The sequence below is a fragment of the Oncorhynchus kisutch genome, linkage group LG15 (assembly GCF_002021735.2).
Source record: "Oncorhynchus kisutch isolate 150728-3 linkage group LG15, Okis_V2, whole genome shotgun sequence".
Taxonomy (NCBI): domain Eukaryota; kingdom Metazoa; phylum Chordata; class Actinopteri; order Salmoniformes; family Salmonidae; genus Oncorhynchus; species Oncorhynchus kisutch.
Window position 1 is genome coordinate 63,210,391 of NC_034188.2, and position 22,789 is coordinate 63,233,179.

The following is a 22,789-nucleotide window of genomic DNA, read 5'->3' on the forward strand; positions in this document are numbered from 1 at the left end:
ACGCATGGCTTTCGACCTTCGTCTCTCCCGAGCCTGTACGGGAGTTGTAGCGTTGAGACAAGATAGTAATTACTAACAATTGGATACCACGAAATTGGGGAGAAAATGGGGTAAAATGTATTTAAAAAAAATAATAACATAGCAGTTACACATAGTTAAAAGGGCAAATTGTGTTACACGTGTTTGCGGCATCAATTGTTTCAGGGATTTGCATGATCGGTTTGTTTTGATGAGCCTGTATGGAGCATGTGCTAAGGTGGCAACCAACGGAGAATGATTCAAGACTAGAATCCCCCCCCCGCCCCCTTCCATTTCCCGAAAATAAACCATTCTAGTAAAACAACAGCAAACAAGGTAACCTCAGTGCTACAGGTTTTTTCTTTTTACCAAGTGGAGTTTGGTGTCATTTCAACAAGTGCCCTTTAGGACTTCTTTCCCACATTCCACTTCTTCAGAAATCCCTGTTTCTGTCAGGAGGAGCCCCCTGCGGCTACTTGACTGCGCTGAGAGGTTGGCTGAGACCTCCCACTGTAACCTAAGATTTTATTCATCTGTAACTTATCCCTCTGTCTATTTTTCATTCACCTCAGCCTGGTTTGAATAATAAGGCAGCTGAGAGAGAGAGGAGAGAGAGGGAAGGAGAGAGAGAGAGGTAGGAGAGAGAGAGAGGCTAGAGAGAGAGAGAGAGAGAGAGAGAGAGAGAGAGAGAGAGAGGGAAGGAAGGAAAGAGAGAGGGACGGAGGGAGGGTGCTACTTTCTTGGTTTACTTGGAGGGTTGGATAGGAATTTACCTGTATTGACATACTTCTTCCACTCTCTCGCTTACTTTCTTTCTCTCTCCTTCCCCCCCCCTCCTCCCCTTCTCTCCCTCTCAGGTGTTGGTCTTGATCCATCTGTCAGTATAAAAGTTTGGAAGAGGTCTTCAGCGGTTCAGTCCATCATTTGCTTTCTCAATGAGAGGCTCAAAGGGTCAACCCCTCTCCTCTACCCAGCGCCACTCAGTTTATCTTAACCAACAACCACCTTGGCATGTGACCGGTCTGACAGAGTGTGACACATCTGGCACTTCTTCTCTGAGCCTGTGCCGTCTGCTCAGCACCTGACTGCCTGGCACTGCATCCGCGACACACCTGGGCACATCTGGGTACGTCTAATCCAGCAGTTTAATTTGTTAACTAATGCTATTTTATGCAGGTGCATCAAAATGTCAAAAATTTTAAATCTACAAAAAATATATGATAATGATAATATATTGCCGTAGCAAATGAGAGCCCTGACGCAATCAAAGAACAGCAATTAGTGTCAATAGACCAAATTAGATAATTGAACTAATGTGCTATACAGGCTCTTATGATTGGTGCAATTACACAGGGAGAACCAGATCCTATCCTACAGGTCCTTTCGATGTGGACGAGCTCTGAAACCAGGGCTAAGTCCCCACTCTCTCTCAGTGGATAGGGGATGTGATTGAAGTGTATCTGATGCCCCATTCACACAAGTCTTCAAATCAGGTAAAGAAAGAGGGAAGGAGAGAGAGACAGAAGTGGTGACTTCAGCAGTACAGTAACTAGGCCTTTGGAACCTGTTGTGACAGGTTTCCTTCTATGTATCTCATAGCGCTCTGCTGGGCTACCGTGGGTTGGCTGAGGGCCAGACAGAAAGAGAGAAAAAGAGAGAGAGAGAGTGAAAGAAGAGAGAGAATGAGCATGAGATTAATGCTCTGAAGGCTGGAACCAGCCCTTCAGCTCTTCTTCCTACTACCACCACACTCTTCTTAGTCAATATATCTTCAACAGTATTCTTCAAAAGAAGAATCGCTCTGTTGGAAAGTGTTCCAGGTGTTTAGGCTAAACCATGTGCATTATGTGAATCTGATCAATTCTTCTTCTTCCCCAGACTGGACTGGAATGATTGATTGTCACCACGAGATTCAAATAAGATACTGTGGCCTACTGGCAGAACAAGATTGTTGTCGAATCAAGGAGGGTGAGTTGAGCATCTCTAAATGGTCAAGGATGGGAAAACTTTGGAAACTTTGGAGCAAATATGCCGAACCTATGGCAATACACCTGTCTGTGCTTCTAACCAGCTATTGTTTCTTTATTAAGTGTGACATGCCTGTGAAATGACACTGAAAACTCATGTACGGCATGTTAAGGCCCACAAGGAGAGGACCTTGTTTGGTGGTTGTGTGTTTGCTGGGGTGACAAAACTTTCAAAAGAAAAGCTGTGTCGTTGAACAAAGATGAGTCTTGTCTTCTTACCTGCAACTGATGTTTAGCGGCTGAAAGGGCACCGACTAACGACATTAAGCATGCTTTAGTGGCCTTCTGGCCCCGTGTCAGCCACAATGGACTGAGTAACTACCCCTACTGTATGATCAACTTAGCTACAAAGTCTTCCTACAACTGACTCATGATAAAATGTTTAACAGACTTCTGGCATCTGTGACTTTCAAATATATGGATCAGGTGTTATAGAGTCAAATGCTAAAGTATAAATTATTGTAAGCAAATATATGTATCATATCCTGGTTAGGGTTATATTAGCGTCAGCTACCAGGGTTCACTACTGATAGTGAGATGAAAGCCTGTGACAGTGGCTAAAGTTATAGAGCATAACAAAGTTAGAGGCAAGGTAATCTAGGTCAGGGGGAGGTGCAGAGACAATCAGATAATCTAGAGAAATCGTGAGAGATTAGGATCGTTAGCATGACTGCTGTCAATAAATCTCCCAGTGGGAAAGGTTATAAAGACATCTTTACTACCGATGAATGACAGGTTCCATAATGACATAATGACATGGTGCCTGGGACCTAAAGGTTTCTGTAGTTTACAGAGAATATACAAACTTCTTGTTTTGAAACACTTACATAACATTAATCTTGAGCCTGAAATTGTAATTGGCAAATAATGTTATGGATGCTTTTTTGAGCGGTGACAATAAGAAATATTAAAAGATAAGAATACAAACATAAAGCAAATGGCTCAGTAGAATAAACCTTATAGCAAGTGAGTAACATCAAGGAGATTAACATTCAAAAGCTTGTTCAGTTCATGAGGGCAAATTCTGTCATGACAGCCACGTTTTTTATACACAGGACAGAAGTTTACAGGTTTTTGTTCCAGACTTTCACTAACACCTCATTCAACTTATTGTGGTCTAAATTGTAGACGATGAATAGTTGAACATGGTGTTTGCTGGGCAGGAATAAATACTTGCACACGGTGCCGTTCACGGAGACAGAGATCCCCCAAGTCTGTATTTTAGACTGACGGTCATATGTTACAATGAGCTGACAATTCTGCATGATAGAGAATAACCTGTGAATATATTTCTAACATAGTGATGTTGCACAGTGCTGAACAAACTCCTGAATAAACTCCTGGGATATGGTGATTTTCCTGGTGGACGGAGGGTTCCCAAGTTCTTTCCATCTGTCTGGGTGATGGGGAGGGATGTGCTTCAACCTGAGGAGAACAGAGCAGAATCATAAGGCTAAGGAAGGAGAAATTAACCTCACCTATTATGGGATACCCTCCCCACCAAAGGGAATGAAAAAGTATGCTCCCATGAGTGCTTTGTTTTCCAGAACTCCCAAGTACGCTTATAGAACTTCCAGTAACTTAGTACATACTTGTCTTTGAACAGTCTTATGTTTGGAATCACACTTGAAAAATGACAGTTGCCTTTCGTACTTGCTATACACTCTAGATAGAACACAAGTATGCATTTTGGAACACTACCAGTGTTTGTTTGACTAAATAGTAAATGTAATGTGAGAACTAACAAGAGTGCTGTGAGTTGTATAACATGACTATCACATTGTTGACAACAGGCAAGCCAGCACTTTCACATGTAGGCATGAGAGCCTGTACAGAGAGGAGAGGCTATGGGATTATGCCTTTGCCTGGTTTCATGGTCCTATCCAATGGTTTCCAGGAAAAACTTCCCCAAAATGACTAATTCATGGTAAACAGGTTGGAGGAGCACCCAATCTAAATTCCTAAAAAAAAGCATATACGTTGTATTCAGTAAAGTATTGAGACCCCTTGACTTTTTCCATATTTTGTTACGTTACAGCCTTATTTGCATGTTTTCTTTTCTTCTTATCAATCCACACACAATAACCCATAATGGCAAAGCAAAAACAGGTTTTTAGAAATGTTTGCAAATGTATCCCCCAAAAAACCTGGAAATCACATTTACATGAGTATTCAGACCTTTTACTAAGTACTTTGTTGAAGCACTTTTGGCAGCAATTACAGCCTTGAGTCTTCTTGGGTATGACTCTACAAGCTTAGCACACCTGTATTTGGAGAGTTCATTCCATTCTTCTCTGCATATCCTCTCAAGCTCTGTCAGGTTGGATGGGGAGCGTCGCTGCACAGCTATTTTCAGGTCTCTCCAGAGATGTTCGATCTGGTTCAAATCTGGGCTCTGGCTGGGCAACTCAGGGACATTCAGAGACTTGTATCGAAGCCACTCCTGTATTGTCTTGGCTGTGTGCTTAGGGTCGTTGTCCTGTTGGAATATGAACCTTCACTCCAGTCTGACGTCCTGAGAGCTCTGGAGCAGGTTTTCATCAAGGATCTCGCTGTACTTTGCTCTGTTCATCTAGTCTCCCAGTCCCTGTTGCTGAAAAACATCCCCACACTATGCTTCACCGTAGGGATGGTGCCAGGTTTCATCCAGTAGTGACGCTTGGCATTCAGGCCAAAAAGTTTAATCTTGGTTTCATCAGTTCTGAGAATCGTCTTTCTCAATTTCTCATTTCTTAAGAGTCCTTTAGGTGCTTTTTGGCAAACTCCAAGCGGGCTGTCATGTGTCTTTTATTGAGTAGTGGCTTATGTCTGGCCACTCTATCATAAAAGCCTGATTTGTAGAGTGCTGCAGAGATGGTTGTCCTCCTGGAAGGTTCTCTCATCTCCACAGAGGAACTCTGGTCATCTCCCTGACCAAGGCCCTTCTACACCAATTGCTCAGTTTGTATGTATGTATGTAAATATGTAACTTTCACACATTAACAAGTCCAATACAGCAAATGAAAGATAAACATCTTGTTAATCTACCCATCATGTCCAACTTCAAAAATGCTTTACAGCTAAAGCACAGCATATGATTATGTTCGATCACCATCAAGTCGAAAAAACACACAGCCATTTTTCCAGCCAAGGAAAGGAGTCACAAAAAGCAGAAATATAGATGAAATTAATCACTAACCTTTGATGATCTTCATCAGATGACACTCATAGGACATCATGTTACACAATACATGTATGTTTTGTTCCATAATGTGCATATATATATAAAAAAATCTCAGTTTACATTGGCGCCTTACGTGCAGTAATGTTTTGATTCCAAAACATCCGGTGATTTTGCAGAAATACTAATAATAAACATTGATAAAAGATACTAGTGTTATTCACAGAATACAGAATTAAAGATAGACTTCTCCTTAATGCAACCGCCGTGTCAGATTTTTTAAAAACTTTACGGAAAAAGCATAATCTGAGAATGGCGCTCAGAACCCAAAACAGCCAGAGGAATAGCCACCATTTTGGAATCAACAATGTTAGAAACAACACCATAAATATTCACTTAACGTTGATGATCTTCATCAGAAGGCACCCCCAGGAATCCCAGTTCGACAATAAATGACTGATTTGTTCCATAAAGTTCCATCATTTATGTCCAAATAGCCACTTGTTGTTAGCGTGTTCAGCCCAGTAATCCATCTTCATGAGGCGCGAGCATTTCATCCTGACAAAAACTTTCCGTTACAGTCCATTAAAAACATGTCAAACGATGTATGGAATCAATTGTTAGGATGTTTTTAACATAAAACATCAATAATGTTCCAACCGGAGAATTCCTTTGTCTTCAGAAAAAGCACTAGAACGCGAGGTAACTCTGTCGGGAGCACGCATCATGAGACCAAGGCTCTCTGCCAGACCACTGACTTAAAGAGGTCTCATGAGCCCCGCCTTTATAGTAGAATCCTCATTCAAGTTTCAAAAAACGGTTGACATCTAGTGGAAGCCCTAGGAAGTGCAACCTCATCCATATCTCAATGTGAACTCGGTAGGCCAAGCTTTGAAAAACTACAAACCTCAGATGTCCCACTTCCTGGTTGGATTTTTCTCAGGTTTTCGCCTGCCATATGAGTTCTGTTATACTCACAGACATCATTCAAACAGTTTTAGAAACTTCAGAGTGTTTTCTATCCAATGCTAATAATACTATGCATATATTAGCATCTGGGACAGAGTAGGAGGCAGTTCACTCTGGGCACGCTATTCATCCAAAATTGAAAATGCTGCCCCCTATCCCAAAAAGGTTCAAATGTTTAACTTAGGTCAAACGTTTCGGGTAGCCTTCCACCAGCTTCCCACAACAAGTTGAGTGAATTTTGGCCCATTCCACCTGACAGAGCTGGTGTAACTGAGTCAGGTTTGTAGGCTTCCTTGCTTGCACACGCTTTTTCAGTTCTACCCACAAATTTTCTATAGAATTGAGGTCATGGCTTTGTGATGGCCACTCCAATACCTTGACTTTGCTGTCCTTAAGCCATTTTGCCACAACTTTGGAAGTATGCTTGGGGTCATTGTCCATTTGGAAGACCCATTTGCGACCAAGCTTTAACTTCCTGACTGATATCTTGAGATGTTGCTTCAATATATCTACATAATTTTCCATCCTCATGAAGCCATCTATTTTGTGAAGTGCACCAGTCCCCCCTTTCCAAGCTGTTTAAAGGCACAGTCAACTTAGTGTATGTAAACTTCTGACACACTGGAATTGTGATACAGTGAATTATAAGTGAAATAATCTGTCTGTGAACAATTGTTGGAAAAATGACTTGTGTCATGCACAAAGTAGATGTCCTAACCGACTTGCCAAAACTATAGTTTGTTAACAAGAAATTTGTGGAGTGGTTGAAAAACAAGTTTTAATGACTCCAAGCTAAGTGTATGTAAACTTCCGACTTCAACTGTAGATAGTGAGGTCTACAGCTTATCATGAGATACTCTACCTCAGGTGAGCAAAACCTCGAGACTTCCTTAGATATCGTACACCTGCTGTTGTTTACAAATAAACATAAACACATGGGCTACTAACAGTTTACTACACAACATACACTTAGTATTACTTTCTTAGCTACAGTATAAATATCTCCCTGGCATATTACATCATTTATGCAGCAGCGTACAATACATTTTCAGACTCACTTTTATTTATTTATTTAATTTAACCTTTATTTAATGAGGCAAGTCAGTTAAGAACAAATTCTTATTCACAATGTCGGCCTACCCCGGCAAAACCCGGATGACGCTGGGCCAATTGTGCACCGCCCTATGGGACTCCCAATTATATCCGGATGGGATTCCTTCTGGATTCGAACCAGGTACTGCAGTGACGTCTCGGGAGCCCAGAGTTGTGCTGTGCTCACATGAACAGGAAGGAGGCACGGCAGTCCTTCATGGGCAAATTTTGTCATCAAACTTTGTCATCAAAGTTTTGCATTCTTTGGGTTTATGGTGCTTTCAAGACAACCTGGGAACTCAACAAAAGAAACAAGGTTGAACATGATGACGTCAGTGATCTTCAGGTCGTAACTCTAGAAAGAGGCCCGAGTTCCTGACTTACAATTCCGATTAGGATGACCATTCAAAATTGTATTTTTCCAGTCAGAGAAAAAAATGTCATAGTATTTTCTTCTGGCTGCCCTACCATCACAGAAAGCACTGAGCTGAAACACCTGTATGTTGGAGTTGCCTCTTCACTGTTGACGTTGAGACTGGGGTTTTGCAGGTACTATTTAATGAAGCTGCCAGTTGAGGACTTGTGATGCATCTGTTTCTTAAACTAGACACTCTAATGTACTTGTCCTCTTGCTCAGTTGTGCCTCCCACTCCTCTATCTATTCTGGTTAGAGCCAGTTTGCGCTGTTCTGTGAAGGGAGTAGTACACAGCATTGTACGAGATCTTCAGTTTCTTGGCAATTTCTCGCATGGTATAGCCTTCATTTCTCAGAACAAGAGTAGACTGACGTGTTTCAGAAGAAAGTCCTTTGTTTCATTTTGAGCCTGTAATCGGACCCACATATGCTGAAGCTCCAGATACTCAACTAGTCTAAAGAAGGCCAGTTTTATTTATTCTTTAATCAGGACAACAGTTTTCAGCTGTGCTAACATAATTGCAAAAGCCTTTTCTAATTATCAATTAGCCTTTTAAAATGATAAACTTGGATTAGCTAACACAATGTGCCATTGGAACACAGGAGTGATGGTTGCTAATAATGGGCCTATGTGCCTATGTAGATATTCCATAAAAAAACAGCCATTTCCAGCTACAATAGTCATTTACAACATTAACAATGTCTACACTGCATTTCTGATTAATTTTGATGTTATTTTAATGTTTAAAAAAAAAGTTTACAAAAAAAAAAACAAGGACATTTCTAAGTGACTCCAAACCATTGAACGGTAGTATATGTATTTTTTTTGCTGAAAATGTGGGCTCTGTCCCACCTGCCCTGAATGACGGGTCGTCACTGGTTGTAATGTAAAAATAAAAAGGGAAGGGGTCTGAATACTTTCCGAAAGCACTTTAGTTAAGGGGCAGGAAACAGTAGCCACAATATTTGCAGGCTTTTGTTCCAGCCCAGCTCTAACACACCTGATTCAACACATCAACTAATCATGATCTTCAATTTAGACTTGTGTTAGTTGAAACAGGCGTGTTAGTGCTGAGTCAGAAGTTGCCCACCCCTGTGTTACTGTCTGTGACATGACATGTAGGAGCATAGAGATACTGCACAGAAGCTTATAACGTCTGTGATGGATGACTTGGAATGTCAACAGGTCACAAAACTGTAAAGTGAACGAGAGTTAAGTCCCCAGTATTCGTTCTTTGAGATTATATTAGTTTTCTCCCCTCATCTCACTGCTGGTACTCTGAGATTCAGTTATAACAACACAACTCAGGAACCGACAGAGCAAAGGAGATGAAAATGAGTACTTCCTAATTACATGATGGATGAAAGTGAAAAAGTAGGCTTTCTTGGTCGATTAGAACTGCCAGTCAAGGTGAGGGTTAGTTATGGCAACATTTCAGGACTGGGAAAGCTGAAACATACTCAGAAACAAACACACTTGGGTTCAAATACTATTTGAAATCTTTAAAATACTTTGTGCGTTTGCTCTAGCTTGCCCCGAGTGCTAGATGGGTGGGCTTTACAATTTTGGGACTATTCTATTGGTCCATTAAGCAAGGCATGCTCAATCAAGCACAGATAAAGTATTCATAATGATTTCAAATACCATTTGAACCCAGGTCTGTCAGAAACCAGCACACCGTTCAGCTTTAGAAGAACGTTAAAAAGGAATTGGACACTTAAAGAAAAACCAGCACCACTAAACATTGGTGTATCAAATTATTCACATATATATTTTTGTCTTTAAATCAGATGGGAACCATTCATTCATACATTTTGGCTCCTAAATTGTGGGAATATCCCCAGGACAAACTGTGGACATTTTGATACCTGATTTTTAATGGGTCGTTTTTCTAGAGTCATGATAACATGGCAGACTGGTGCCATTTCTTTTCCCACATCAACTCACAGACAATGGCAGCGTTTGTTCATCTGAATGGCACATACTGTACATTTGTCAGTATTAGCTTCTGGTTGTGGAGACCATTATCAGTACACAGTTCCTAGAGTCAAATCATTTAGACATTAAGGTTAATTGTGAAGATGTATTATATTGGTTAGTTCCCAGAGTCTAACGAAGGACGCTGCTGTTACATAGCAAGTGCACTTCACCTATGTCATAAAGGTCCAGCCCTTTTGTCAGAGGTCACAGTACGCTTACAAACAGGGATGTCACACTATAGTCCTCAACCGTCCACAGATCCCGCTCCACCTTAAATCCAGTTAACCATCTTTGGCCAAAGAAATGGCAGCACAGTGATTATTTTTCTTGATCAGTTATTCTTCCTCGTCAGTGCTCCAAACGGCTAATCAGAGGTTTGAGTCAAACAGGTCAAAAGTCAAAGCTGCTGTTGCTGCAACAGAACAAAGGCTGTCTCAACTCTGACATTTCACTTCCTTTTTACTCCTGTATGAAAACTTCCACAATCTCTCTCTCTCTCGCTCTCTCGCTCTCTCTCTCTCGCTCTCTACATCTCTGAAACGAGTCGCCATCAATAATGGTAACACAACAAAAGAGTCTTGATTTCACCCTTCAACCCACCTCAGCAATAGCTGGTTTTGAGTGACCTAATCTTCATAGTTTGTTGCCCTTTTTAATGAGCTTTGAGGAGTGTGTGTGTGTGTGTGCGCATGCGTGCGTGCGAATATGTGTGTGTATGAGGTTACCCTTCCTGGAACCTCTGCCACGTGCCTCACACCTCTTCTGATAACAGTACTGTAAACTGATGAAGATGGAAGAGCACCTTGCCTCCTTCCTTCCATAGAGTCCTAGACTAAATTTTTCTCAATTTAAAGTGCTTCTTAGTCCAAGATTCGACTTGATCTGTGTCCGGGTAACTGTTCCATCGAACCTAAACTACCCACACCTGTACAGTGAAAGATCACGTACTGTATCGCTCCTAGTCTTGTACAATGATAACTCAGTGATGCCCAGAAGACCACTGAGACGTTACACTGGGGTTAAGTGCTGTAGCCTTCCTGAAAGGTACATTCATACTATGAATGACCCAGACTGAAGGATACAATAAGAATATAATGTAACACATGGATGGCACTGGCAAGCATCAACCACAAAGAGATGAATCATACAAGCCACTGTGCATACAGTACATGTCATGGACCTGTGAAAGCTAGTCATGACACATTTCCAATTCCAAATCACATAGAGAAAAAACACAGGGAATGGGATTGTGACTCATAACACACATGTTGAGCTACACTGAGTGTACAAAACATAGACTGACCACATAGACTGACCAGGTAAATCCAGGTGAAAGCTATGATCCTTTTATCAGTGTCGATTAATGGGGGGGGGGGGGGCAGATTAAAGAAGGATTTTTAAGCCTTGAGACAATTCACATATGGATTGTGTACATGTGCCATTCAGAGGGTGAATGTACAAGAAAAAATATTTAAGTGTCTTTGAATGGGGTGTGGTCGTAGGTGTCAGGCTCAGTTTGAGTGTGTCAAGAATTGCAATGCTGCTGGGTGTTTCATGCTCAACAGTTTCCTGTGTGTATCAAGAATGGTCCACCACCCAAAGAACACCTTGTAGAGTCCATGCCCTGATAAATTGAGGCTGTTCTGAGGGCAAACTCAATATTAGGAAGGTGTTCCTAAGGTTTTGTACAATCGGTGTATATCACACCCCAAACTCAAACATGTTTGAGGGGCGGCAGCTAGCCTTGTGGTTAGAGTGTTGGACTAGTAATCGAAAGGTTGCAAGATTGAATCCCTGAGCTGACAAGGTAAAAATCTGTCATTCTGCCCCTGAACAAGGCAGTTAAACCACTGTTCCTAGGCTGTCATTGAAAATAAGTATTTGTTCTTAACTGACTTGCCCAGTAAAATAAATAAATAAATAAAATGTATATTTTCTTCCCGGGTGCAGATTTCTTTCTAGGCACACCATCATGTCTACAGACTCTCCCAGCTCCACATTTACACCCAGTGCCAACAGGTTCCTGACAATGACACCAGCCCCTCAGACCTCCTCCCTACGCACCTCTGATCCTCCAGGGTCCTCCTTCCAGCAGATGGCGCACTCACTGGTACCAGAATCCACTGAAAACTTAACTTAACTATTTTTAAGACGCACCCATTTTCACCCAGAAACAATCCAGATGTTAACCATAGGCATGGAAACACTCCATTTTGATCTCGCCCAAAGCCATGCATGCTTTACCCATCAAATCTCCTTTCCTGCACCTGCATTAGGCTACTGTTCCTCCAGTGGTAATTCCAGAATCTACACTGTGATCTTAGTGCATTAGCCCTTAGCTGTTTGACTAACCAAACCTCAGTTCAAGTAGTTTGTTATCTTTGTTATCTTTCAAATACTTTGAGCATTTGCTTCAGCCTGCTTGGAGTGGTAGATGGACAGGTTTTGAAAAATATACCTTTTCTTTGGTTCCGTTGGTTCCTTTTAATTTGTCATTTTCATTGGTTCCAGTGTGCCAGATAAAGTATTTGAATGAAAATGAATACTGTTTGAACCCAGGTCTGCTTGCAACAGAGAGATAGTTTACATCCTTTTAGATTCACTCATAAACAATCTACCTATCGCACACACAGGACCTTTTCAAGGACAAGATGCCCTGGAGGAAATGTGTTAAGTTTTATCCTGACATTAATCACGTTCCTCTTCTTTTGGACTAATTAATTACCCACCCTTGGGGCAGTAATGTCTATCTAGAGATCAAAATACGACCACACCCCCCTTGAAACAGGCAGGATGTGTTTAAACAGAAATAATATGTGCGTCCCAAATAGCACCCTATTCCCTACATAGGATGCCACTTGGGACACAGACAATGCCAGGGGATAAAAGGTAGGTGATTGTTGGCTATTTCCACTTGCATTGTTTTATGATTGCAGATGCTAGCCAGGAGATTCTGGACGTTGCTAAATAACCAGCTTAGAAATTGTATATTCATCTCCCCTCAGTGTGAGGAGAGCAGTTCTGTGTCATTTACCACTGCTCAGCGTGAGAGAGAGAGTGCCACCTACAGACAGAGAAATGCCGCTGCAGAGAGCTGCAGGAGGCACAGCGTTGATGGAGCCATGGTGGGACAGAGTCAAAGGTCAAACTTAGGGTCAGGAACGGCTGACCGCTTCCACCCCTACCGACATCAGTTCAGCGATGATGGGGTTGGCAACGGTTGCCTGGCCCCTGGTGCCCCTGGGTCTCGTACCTTCGTCTGTCTCAGAGAGGTAGAGGCTCTAGATAGCTTCGCTGCCACACGCACATCTACCAGTGAGGAACAGACATCCTGGGATCCATACAACGGGAGTTTCCAGGCTTCCAGACTGATGGTATGATACAGTGATACTCATACTCTAAATGGCTATTCATTCTAGTACACGCCACCAGCTGAACTGTAGTACCATACCCAGGTGTACATGGCCATCGGGGACAGCCCCACATGCGCAAGTAGTTCCCCATAGACAGATCTCTCATACACACCTACAGCTCCTATCCACACACCCACCCACACATCACGTTGATACTAGTGCTGCCAATGAGTTTTCTCAGATTTCATCACTTGAATCATGCTATTATCTTCATTCATTCCCTTCATTCAACACAGCAGGGCTCCCAGCGCTCTTACACAGAACCACAGGATGCAGCCGAGGAACCTTCCTGCTTCCTGTCTCAAGGCCACGCCTCCTACAGCCCCCTAGCCCCGCTACCGCAGGTGAGTGGGCAGGACCAAAGTACAGGGGGAGGTGATAACTTAAGGGGGAGTTTCTTAGAGGAGCTTATCTCAATGGGGTGATTTTGGAATTGTACAGAAAATAAGGTCAGTGGTAAACACAGGCTTAGGAGATCTTATAGTATATGTTTTGTTTTATGAGATAATCTTCATGTGCTAACGTAAACATTTTTGAATTTTGAAGCATTTATGTAATTGAAACAAGCACACAAAGCACTTAATAAGGCTTCATAATTCATAAATGTCATGTTTACTGATTAGTATTCTCTCAAAGAACAACACTCATTTCTGTTTTTTAGGACTACAAACTGGCGAACTCATTTTGTTTGGGTGGAATTTTGGCTGTGTATAGGTTGATTGACATAGAAACCACCTACGGTACTGCATATCTTTCCTATTAGGTGTGTATTCTACTGCATATCTTTCCAAGGATTAGTGCCACTCTGCCAAATACCTTGTCAAACACCTTGCCAAGGAAAATATCACTTTGCCAACAGGGCTTGATTATATCATACCGTGAACTTGTTTACAGTTGTCGGCTTTGCAGCACACAGCTGTGCGGTTTGGAAAAACCTCACTGTGTACACACTCTGTTGCTAAAGTAATACAAGTTCTGCTGTAACAATGTGTGTGTATGTATGTGCATGTGTACGTGTGTGTGTGTGTTCTCTCCAGTTCTCACCAGGTATGTATTCTACCAGTGGACAATCCAAAAGTTCTCAGTACTCTCTCCAGTGCCTCTCCACTCCAACCCATCAGGACAGTAGCATGCAGTCCCTCTTCCCCAAGCCCATCTACTCATACAGGTGAACACTGTCGTGACGTGACTATCATTCATCTAATGACTGTTATTTATTTTGTCAACTAACTATGTTTAATTGTTACTCAATTGTTACTCAATTAAATGAATCATGTAACAATTAATTCATTAGGAATTTGGGGCACCATGGAATAAGTTGTTTAATGACTTACCACTTCCCAAATTAAACTCTAAAGATATGTTCTGCCTGTGGCTGTGGAATCCTGACCTGTTCACCGGATGTGCTACCTGTCCCAGACCTATTATTTGACCATGCTGGTCATTTATGAACATTTGAACATCTTGGCCATGTTCTGTTATAATCTCCACCTGGCACAGTCAGAAGAGGACTGGCCACCCCTCATAGCCTGGTTCCTCTCTAGGTTTCTTCCTAGGTTTTGGCCTTTCTAGGGAGTTTTTCCTAGCCACCGTGCTTCTACACCTGCATTGCTTGCTGTTTGGGGTTTTAGGGTGGGTTTCTGTACAGCACTTTGAGATATCAGCTGATGTACGAAGGGCTATATAAATAAATTTGATTTGATTTGATATGTAGATATCTCTTACATCAATAACAGTCAATTATGAATTATTACCTCATCAGTCTCAGTCTGAACATCACATAATCCTTGGATCCGCAAGAACCCTAGTCCTTCTGAATATTCAGTACTACACAAATTGATTTAATCATTTATTTACTAACTAACAAAATAATAACACAGAATACACATACACACGTACATGAGATAAAAGTCCCTAGTGGACTGACAAGATATGACGGCTTGTTACACATATGGAGAGGGAGGGGTAGGTAAAGAGAGGGAGAGACAAAGAGTCAACTTATCCTTGTTACATTTGGAACCTACACTCAAAGGAATAGTAATACTTTGCACATGAACCACCGCTCATTCGGATAAGAAGTACAATATATACATTTACGCATAGCTGTCCTTGATCGTCGTCGATCTCTGTTGAACTCGATGACTCCTATGGTGAAGTTGTCGATAGATGTAAGGTTCTGGTTTGTCCACCAGAGGTCACAATGTCTTTTGTAGAGCTTCACTGGTTGTGGAGAGGTTGTTGGAATAGATACTTCAGATGTGCCAATGGTTGTCTGAGAGGAACCTATTCCTTCCCCTCGTGTCTTTGATCAAATGTCCTAGACTACTTTACATGCCGGCTGCAGACTGGTAAATGCTACGGTCTAGTGAGTTTCTTCTTCTTGTGTAGAGATTGAGAGTTTCAGAGTTTCACCATTTCAAACGTATGGACTACCGTCTCCCATTTTCTGGTCTGTAGAGTTGAAACCATTTGTCACGTTTAGCTCACGCTGTACGTTGGCTGGTCTCGTAATGGTCTCAAGGCTGATTATTCAGGTTCAGGCTCCCAACCACTTTACACACCAGCAGCAACCCGGGATGTTTTGGTCTAATGTAAATTTAGTGTCCAAGGCTTTTATCCTTGGGTAAAAAGGGGGGCATTCCATCACGCCGACACAATGTCTGTGCTCACTTGGGCGTGTGGTTACTGACTGGGCACAAGTTTATATGAAAAACAATTAGCTAATTTAGAAGGCTAAAATTACATCACTATCTTCACAAAACTGTTCTCATATTTAATCATTTATTTTACACATTTAGATGTAAACTTAACACATAGAATGCATACACTGTCAGAGTTACAGTTACTATACCATGCTTTTTTATTTTATTTATTTTTATTTGACCTTTATTTAACTAGGCAAGTCAGTTAAGAACAAATTCTTATTTTCAATGACAGCCTAGGAACAGTGGGTTAACTGCCTGTTCAGGGGCAGAACAACAGATTTTGTACCTTGTCAGCTCGGGGGTTTGAACTTGCAACCTTCCGGTTACTAGTCCAACGCTCTAACCACTAGGCTACCCTGCCGCCCCTTAATGACATCACAAAATAATAAACAATATGACATGATTATTCTTAGATCCCCACTGATCATTCTTAACATTCCTATCTTATAAATATTGTTCCCATATTCACTTTCTGTACAAAAAGGTTTTGGCGGCAAAAGTCTCTCTCTACACAAAGCACATTCCAACCTTGCTACTAGAGAGCCATAAGGAGAGTTCTCTCTCCCTAATTTATGCCAGGGTGTGAAGGTGTCAAAACCATCCCAGTCCGTCAGCCATTTGCCAAGCTGATCTGGCACCTTTGATCCTCACCCAGGAAAGAGTCATGACAGCACCCTACTTCGATACTCCATACATGTGCATAATCACAATATTTTACCAACCTGTAAAATCAGGTTTTGGACTTTGGTGCAACATTAATTATATACTAAAGACCTTATTCAATCAATACCTTATTTAATCAAACCCATTTCTCACTCTTCATCAATCTTCTTTCTCTGCATGTTTGAAACAATGTTTACAAGGTGAAACAAAAAGAAGTTGAGCTGTAAGCATGTCAGTTCTTTAATAACCCCTAAAACCAGTTTACCAGTTTGGATTGAAAGTGAACCCAAGTATTCAGTGTTCAGCTATGATTTCAGTTAGTTTCTGTACATTTTGTACTCTGGTCCTCTGAGGACAAGATGGTATATATTTCAATAATGATTTAACCTAAACTCCTTTCAAGTATCAATGTTACATAACACAAATAATCACCGTTATCCCTCAGGCTTGCAGGTGTGAGGTGGATGGGGTGTGTGTGTGTGTGTGTGAGATGGCCCATGCCCTAGATCTTCACTGGTTCTGCATACACAGCACGGCCTCTTATTCAAACCCACAACGGAAAACTATTTGTGCTTTTATTTACGATAATGTCAATTCTACTGTATCTACTATACTTATTTTCAGACTTTTTCCTCAAAGACTGAATTAGTATAATAATAACAACATGAATGTCCTTGTTTCCTTTTAGTGTTTTGTGGATGTCATCATGGATCCTTGTCATGAATGTACACTCATAGAACATAATATGCTATCTAGAACCTTAAAGGGCTGTCCCCATAGGAGAACCCTTAGAATAACCCTTTTTGGTTCCAGGTAGAGCCCTTTTGGGTTCCATGTGGAACCGTCTGTAGAAAGGGTTCTACATGGAATCAAAAAGGGCTCCACCTGGAATCAAAATGTGTTTTACCTGTAAACAAAAGGGTTATTCAAAGGGTTCTCCTATGCCTATGGGGACAGTCGATGAACCCTTTTTTCTGAGAGTGTAGTGTATATGAAATGGAGAAACAACACTGATGTTAAATAATATAATGTAATATACGTAATAATAAATATAATAATAATATTGACTACATCTGATTGACTACACTGACTACAATGTTTGTCTTCTATCCATAGCATCCTGATCTTCATGGCTCTGAGGAACAGTAAAACAGGGAGTCTCCCGGTTAGTGAGATCTACAGGTTCATGACTGAACACTTCCCCTACTTCAAGGTACAGCAGGAGGACATTATGGCTTCTCACTGACCCAACAGTCATCTCTTTTTCATTATTCTCATCCTATGTATTTTATCTGTGCAATGTCACAGGCAGAGTTTCTCATGCACTGAGAAATTGTATGAACTTTGCATCACCTAACTTACCAAAACAGACACATAAGTGTGTTATGCATTGTAAAGTAAATACCTTGTAGTATTTACATGTGGTTTAAAAGACTCAATCACTGAGAGATCAACGCCTGTTGATCTTCAATCCTCTCTTATCTTCTTATCTGGCGATAAGCCCTTTATAGAAGGACACGGAGAGGGAGAGAGAGAGAGAGAGAGAGAGAGAGAGAGAGAGAGAGAGAGAGAGAAAGAGAGAGAGAGAGAGAGAGAGAGAGTGATATCAATAGAGAGAGAGAGAAACCACATATTTTCTTTAGACCATAGGAAGGATTGGCTCTACCACCTAGCTGTCTCCAGATCTCCTGGCAAGCCTCGGGGAGATGGATGATGAATGATACTGTAATAGTGTATTTAGATTCAACAGTGTGCCAAAGCAGAAGCAGCCGTAGGCTAGCCTCTTCCCCAGCCGTTTGTTAGCCATCATCGACCCCTACCTATTCCATATAGAATACAGGCGTGGCCTATAGGACCTAGTCAAAAGTAGTGCACTTGGTAACAGGGTGCCATTTGGGACACAACCAGTGTTTAACGAGGCTAACGGTGGGCCACCCCGGCTGATTCCCGTTAGGGCTTGATCAGTGTCTTCCCATCCATCCCAGTGGTTATAGACCCATGAAATGGTTGGCTGTTTGTTGGCTGGCTGTTTGTAGGAGGAGGTGGAGGAAGGTGCAACGTGGCATTGCAACAGCTTTGGCTCCTCTCCAGCCAAACATACAGTAAGACCTTTGACTGAGAGACTACCTCAGGGGGTGTGTGCACATGTGTGTTTTCAACGTGGCACTCACACTGCTTTGGTTCCTCTTGACTTTTGACTTGATTTTGAATGACTTAATTGGTTAGGGTTTTGGCAGTTGAAACAATAACTCAGTGTTCTGCCCTCCCCTGTTTGAGGGGAAAAGCTGAGGGATGGGTCAGGACAGAGCTATGGATGTAAGGTATATGTTGTTTGTTTACTCTTTAATGTTCACAAACAGTGGAGTAAAACAAGCATATATTTTGAGTTCTGAACTAACTTATAAGTTGTATTCTTCAAGGATCAGTGGGTAACACAGGAGGTTGGTGGCATCTTAATTGGGGAGGACGGGCTCGTGGTCATTTGTGCCATTCCAGCCATTATTATGAGCCGTCCTCCCCATAGAAGCCTCCACTGATGGGTAAATATCAATCATTGAAAAGTCCAAAAACGGATACGTCAATCGCAGATCGTGTCACGACTTCCACCGAAGTCATTTCCTCTCCTTGTTCGGGCGGCGTTCAGCGGTCGGCGTCACTGGTCTTCTAACCATCGTAGATCCACTTTTTTTCCCTACACACCTGGTTTCCATTTCCCTCATTATTTGTTGTGTATTTAACTCTCTGTTCCCCCCATGTCTTTGTGTGGAATTGTTTGTTGTCAGTGCTTGTGCACGTTTACTGGTGCGCGTTGGGTTTTTGTACCCATATTCTGTTGTATTTTTATACTGTTGGTTTTTGGATTAAACTGCTCCGGCTATTACCTAGTTCTGCTCTCCTGCGTCTGACTTCCCTGCCACCAGTTACGCACCCCTTTACAGATAACCCCTTTTAAGGAATAAATAAATGTTAAATATACTTCAAATCAATACCTTGGTTATTTACATACAAACTGTACAATAGTATATCGAAATTGAACAATTTAAGAGAAAAAAGTATCCCATGGAGAATGTAAAAATACACTGTTACTGTGAGTTTTTCCTCTCCTTTCTGTCTCTCAGACGGCTCCAGATGGATGGAAGAACTCGGTCCGCCACAACCTGTCTCTGAATAAGTGCTTTGAGAAGGTGGAGAATAAGATTGGCAACTCTTCCCGTAAGGGCTGCCTGTGGGCCCTCAACCCAGCCAAGATAGAGAAGATGCAGGAGGAGCTACACAAGTGGCGCCGCAAAGACCCCCTCACTGTCCGCAAGAGCATGGCCAGGCCAGGTAGGTGGTCTATACATCACAGACCAGGACTCCCCTTAGACCTGGGCTATGTTTTATTTGCGCTTCCTCAAAGTTCGGATGCCAGTATTTTAGGTGGAGGGTAAGCTTGGCAAGTCTCAGGTCTGTCATGGCATAAATTACACCATAGAATAAGATGTGGTTACATACAGGGTATGTTACCTTTGAGACTCTGAGCAACTCCAGCGTTCTGGGGATTCTATCTACTCAGACTCTCTCTCTTTCTCTGTTTTCTCAGAGGACCTGGATCACCTGTTGGGGGAAAGACCAGAGAAGCTGAAATCTTTACCTTCTTACCACAACCAGATCCCTACCACTTCCTCCTTCACATCCCATCCTCCAGAGCCCTGTCATCCTCTTCGACGTCCCCTCTACCCCCACGTCCCCCCTCCCTCCCTGACAGTCCAACAGCACCCCCGTTACCTGCCCCCCACCACCCCCCAACCCTTCTCCTTCTACTCCCCCTGCAGACAGCAGCCTCTATCGGGAATCCCCCCCAATGTGGGTACCCTGGGTTCCCCTCTGGTGGGGCAGACACCCCCCACCTGTAGCGCCACCATACAGGCAGAGTATGATGCTGGGCCCAGGAGCATACAAGAGCTACAGCTAGATGAAGATGCTAGTAACGATATCGACACGCTCAACCCCAGCTTGACTGACCTGCAGCTCCACGGTAAGGATGAAAGAGAGAGATAGAGAGTGAGAGGCCAAGACAAAGAACCATATTCAGGAAGAATTTTTTTATACAATCTACAACAAGATTCACAACCCTGTTCACTCTCCTCTCAGGTTACTTGTGGGACGAGCTGAGAGAGGACAGCCTGGCTCCTGATTCGCTGGTGCTAATCAGTCCCTCCCTGTCCCCCTCCTCTTCCCAGCCAACACACCTCCTCCTGGGGTCCAGTCTGAGGAGCACCGGTCCTGTCAACCAGACATCAGAGTGGATCTCCGACGGGCTGGGGAAGGAAGATGAGGAGGAGATGGGAGGAGGATGTGGAGGTCCATCAGACCTCCATATTAATGGACAGTACCACACAGCCTACCCAGGTGTGGAGAGCTTGGCTAGTTACCTCACTTCTATGGGGAACACCCCCATACCTTTGCTTTGAAGCCCAGGAATAGGGCTCCCTTCGTGGAATAGCTCACAAAGACCTTCCCCCTGGACCTCAAGACTGTGGTTGTGAAGGTCAAGACTTATCCCAAAGGGCTCAGTTTGAAGGTGAATGTAGCAATGATCACAATCAAATGTCATATTTTGCTTTGCTTTGAACATGCAGAGCACGTTGACTCAATTTGTCGACAATGAGTCTGAAGAGAATGGGGGAGCCTGGGTTCAGATTTGATCATAACCGTGTTAACAATATGTTTTTATTCATAACAATGACTTTGGCTGGGTCAAAGTCAAGACTTGACGAATGAGAATGAATGTATCCAAAAGCTCATGACACACCTGACTGTTCAGTGTTTAGGAGTAGAGTGCAGCATGAGCTAACTCCACACTAGATGGCAGCAGAGAGCTGTAGTTACTGGGAACTTTAAAGTTGTAGACAGAAATACAGCACTGATGACATTTTTTCCGTATTCTACACTACAGAGAATCATATTCATGTTCTACACAATACATTTCTATGTTGAGCATTCTGTGAAGTCCCATTCTCCTGAATAAGCCCCCTGGTGTGATATGTTCCCACTATTGCAATTAGCATTTTATACAGCTTATGGTGACAGGAGATGATTCAAGCCAGTTGTTTTTTAGCTCAAAGCTAATGAATACAATTACAAAATGTGTCTCAGCATAATTTCTTATGCGGTACAGGGAACATACTCACTATTTACTCAATTCATTTTGCTTTCTAGAAATAGTTTTCAAAGCTTTATAGCTAAATTACCATTGAGGATGGAAGTCTATCAAGGCAGAGCCAGACGACTGTTCTCAGGCCTTCATCTGGTTCCTGCAGGCACTATCACCTTAGCAGACACATTTTCGAGAGTGTATTTTAGTCAAAGCATGTGTGAAAAGCCCCTTTTTCTTGTATGACTTAACTGAGTATATAGTAAACTGTTTTTGATTTACAGCGCTTGAATTCATTCATTAAATTATATTCTAGTCTAGACAATTGTTCTGTGTCTATCTATGCAATTCCTTTCTTCTAATTTCTGTCACAGATCTATCCAGTCATTGTAAAACAACATTTGTTATGCAGTGCATTCGGAAAGTATTCAGACCCCTTGACGTTTTCCACATTTTGTTACGTTACAGCCTTATTCTAAAATGGATTAAATAAAACATTTTCCTCATCAATCTACACACAATATCCCATAATGATAAAGTGAAAACAGTTTATATTTGGTTTATTAAAATTCAAAACAGAAATACCTCAGTGAAGCATGGTGGTGGCAGCATCACGCTGTGGGGACGTTTTTTTAGCAGCAGGGGCTGAGAGACTAGTCAGGATCAAGGGAAAGATGAACGGAGCAAAGTACAGAGATCCTTGAATAGATCCTTGAAGAAAACCTGCTCCAGAGTGCTCAGGACCTCAGACTGGGGTGAAGGTTTGCCTTCTAACAGGACAACAACCCTAAGCACACAGCCAAGACAACTCAGGAGTGGCTTCGGGACAAGTCTCTGAATGTCCTTGAGTGGCCTAGCCAGAGCCCGGACTTGAACGCGTTGGAGAGACCTGAAAATAGCTGTGCAGCGACGCTCCCCATCCAACCTGACAGAGCTTGAGAGTATCTACAGAGAAGAATGGGAGAAACTCCCCAAATACAGGTGTGCCAAGCTTGAAGCATCATATCCAAGAAGACTCGAGGCTGTGATCGATGCCAAAGGTGCTTCAACAAAGTACTGAGTAAAGGGTCTGAATACTTACGTAAATACTTAAATATTTTTTAAATATTTGCAAACATTTCTAAAAACCTGTTTTTGCTTTGTCATTATGGGTTATAGCGTGTAAATTGATGAGGGAAAAAAACTATTGAATCCATTTTAGAATAAGGC

At 42.2% G+C, this 22,789-nt stretch overlaps 1 protein-coding gene across 3 annotated transcripts; it reads left to right on the plus strand.

Annotated features, from left to right (window-relative positions):
- Positions 1 to 54: 54 nt before the first annotated feature.
- Positions 55 to 21,900, plus strand: LOC109904832 (forkhead box protein N1-like). Of its 3 annotated transcripts, XM_031790769.1 has the most exons (11): positions 56 to 1,144; positions 1,372 to 1,511; positions 1,897 to 1,986; positions 11,613 to 11,772; positions 12,668 to 13,036; positions 13,312 to 13,419; positions 14,113 to 14,243; positions 17,560 to 17,656; positions 19,563 to 19,770; positions 20,027 to 20,461; positions 20,578 to 21,900. In XM_031790769.1, the coding sequence occupies exons 4-11, from the start codon at positions 11,635 to 11,637 to the stop codon at positions 20,895 to 20,897; spliced, it is 1,806 nt and encodes a 601-aa protein (XP_031646629.1). In that variant the 5' UTR covers positions 56 to 1,144; positions 1,372 to 1,511; positions 1,897 to 1,986; positions 11,613 to 11,634; the 3' UTR covers positions 20,898 to 21,900. The 3 variants fall into 3 exon arrangements, with proteins under 3 accessions (XP_031646630.1, XP_031646629.1, XP_031646628.1); XM_031790770.1 differs by having other exon boundaries at positions 55 to 1,144; positions 1,372 to 1,986; positions 13,315 to 13,419; XM_031790768.1 differs by lacking the exon at positions 1,372 to 1,511.
- Positions 21,901 to 22,789: the final 889 nt, after the last annotated feature.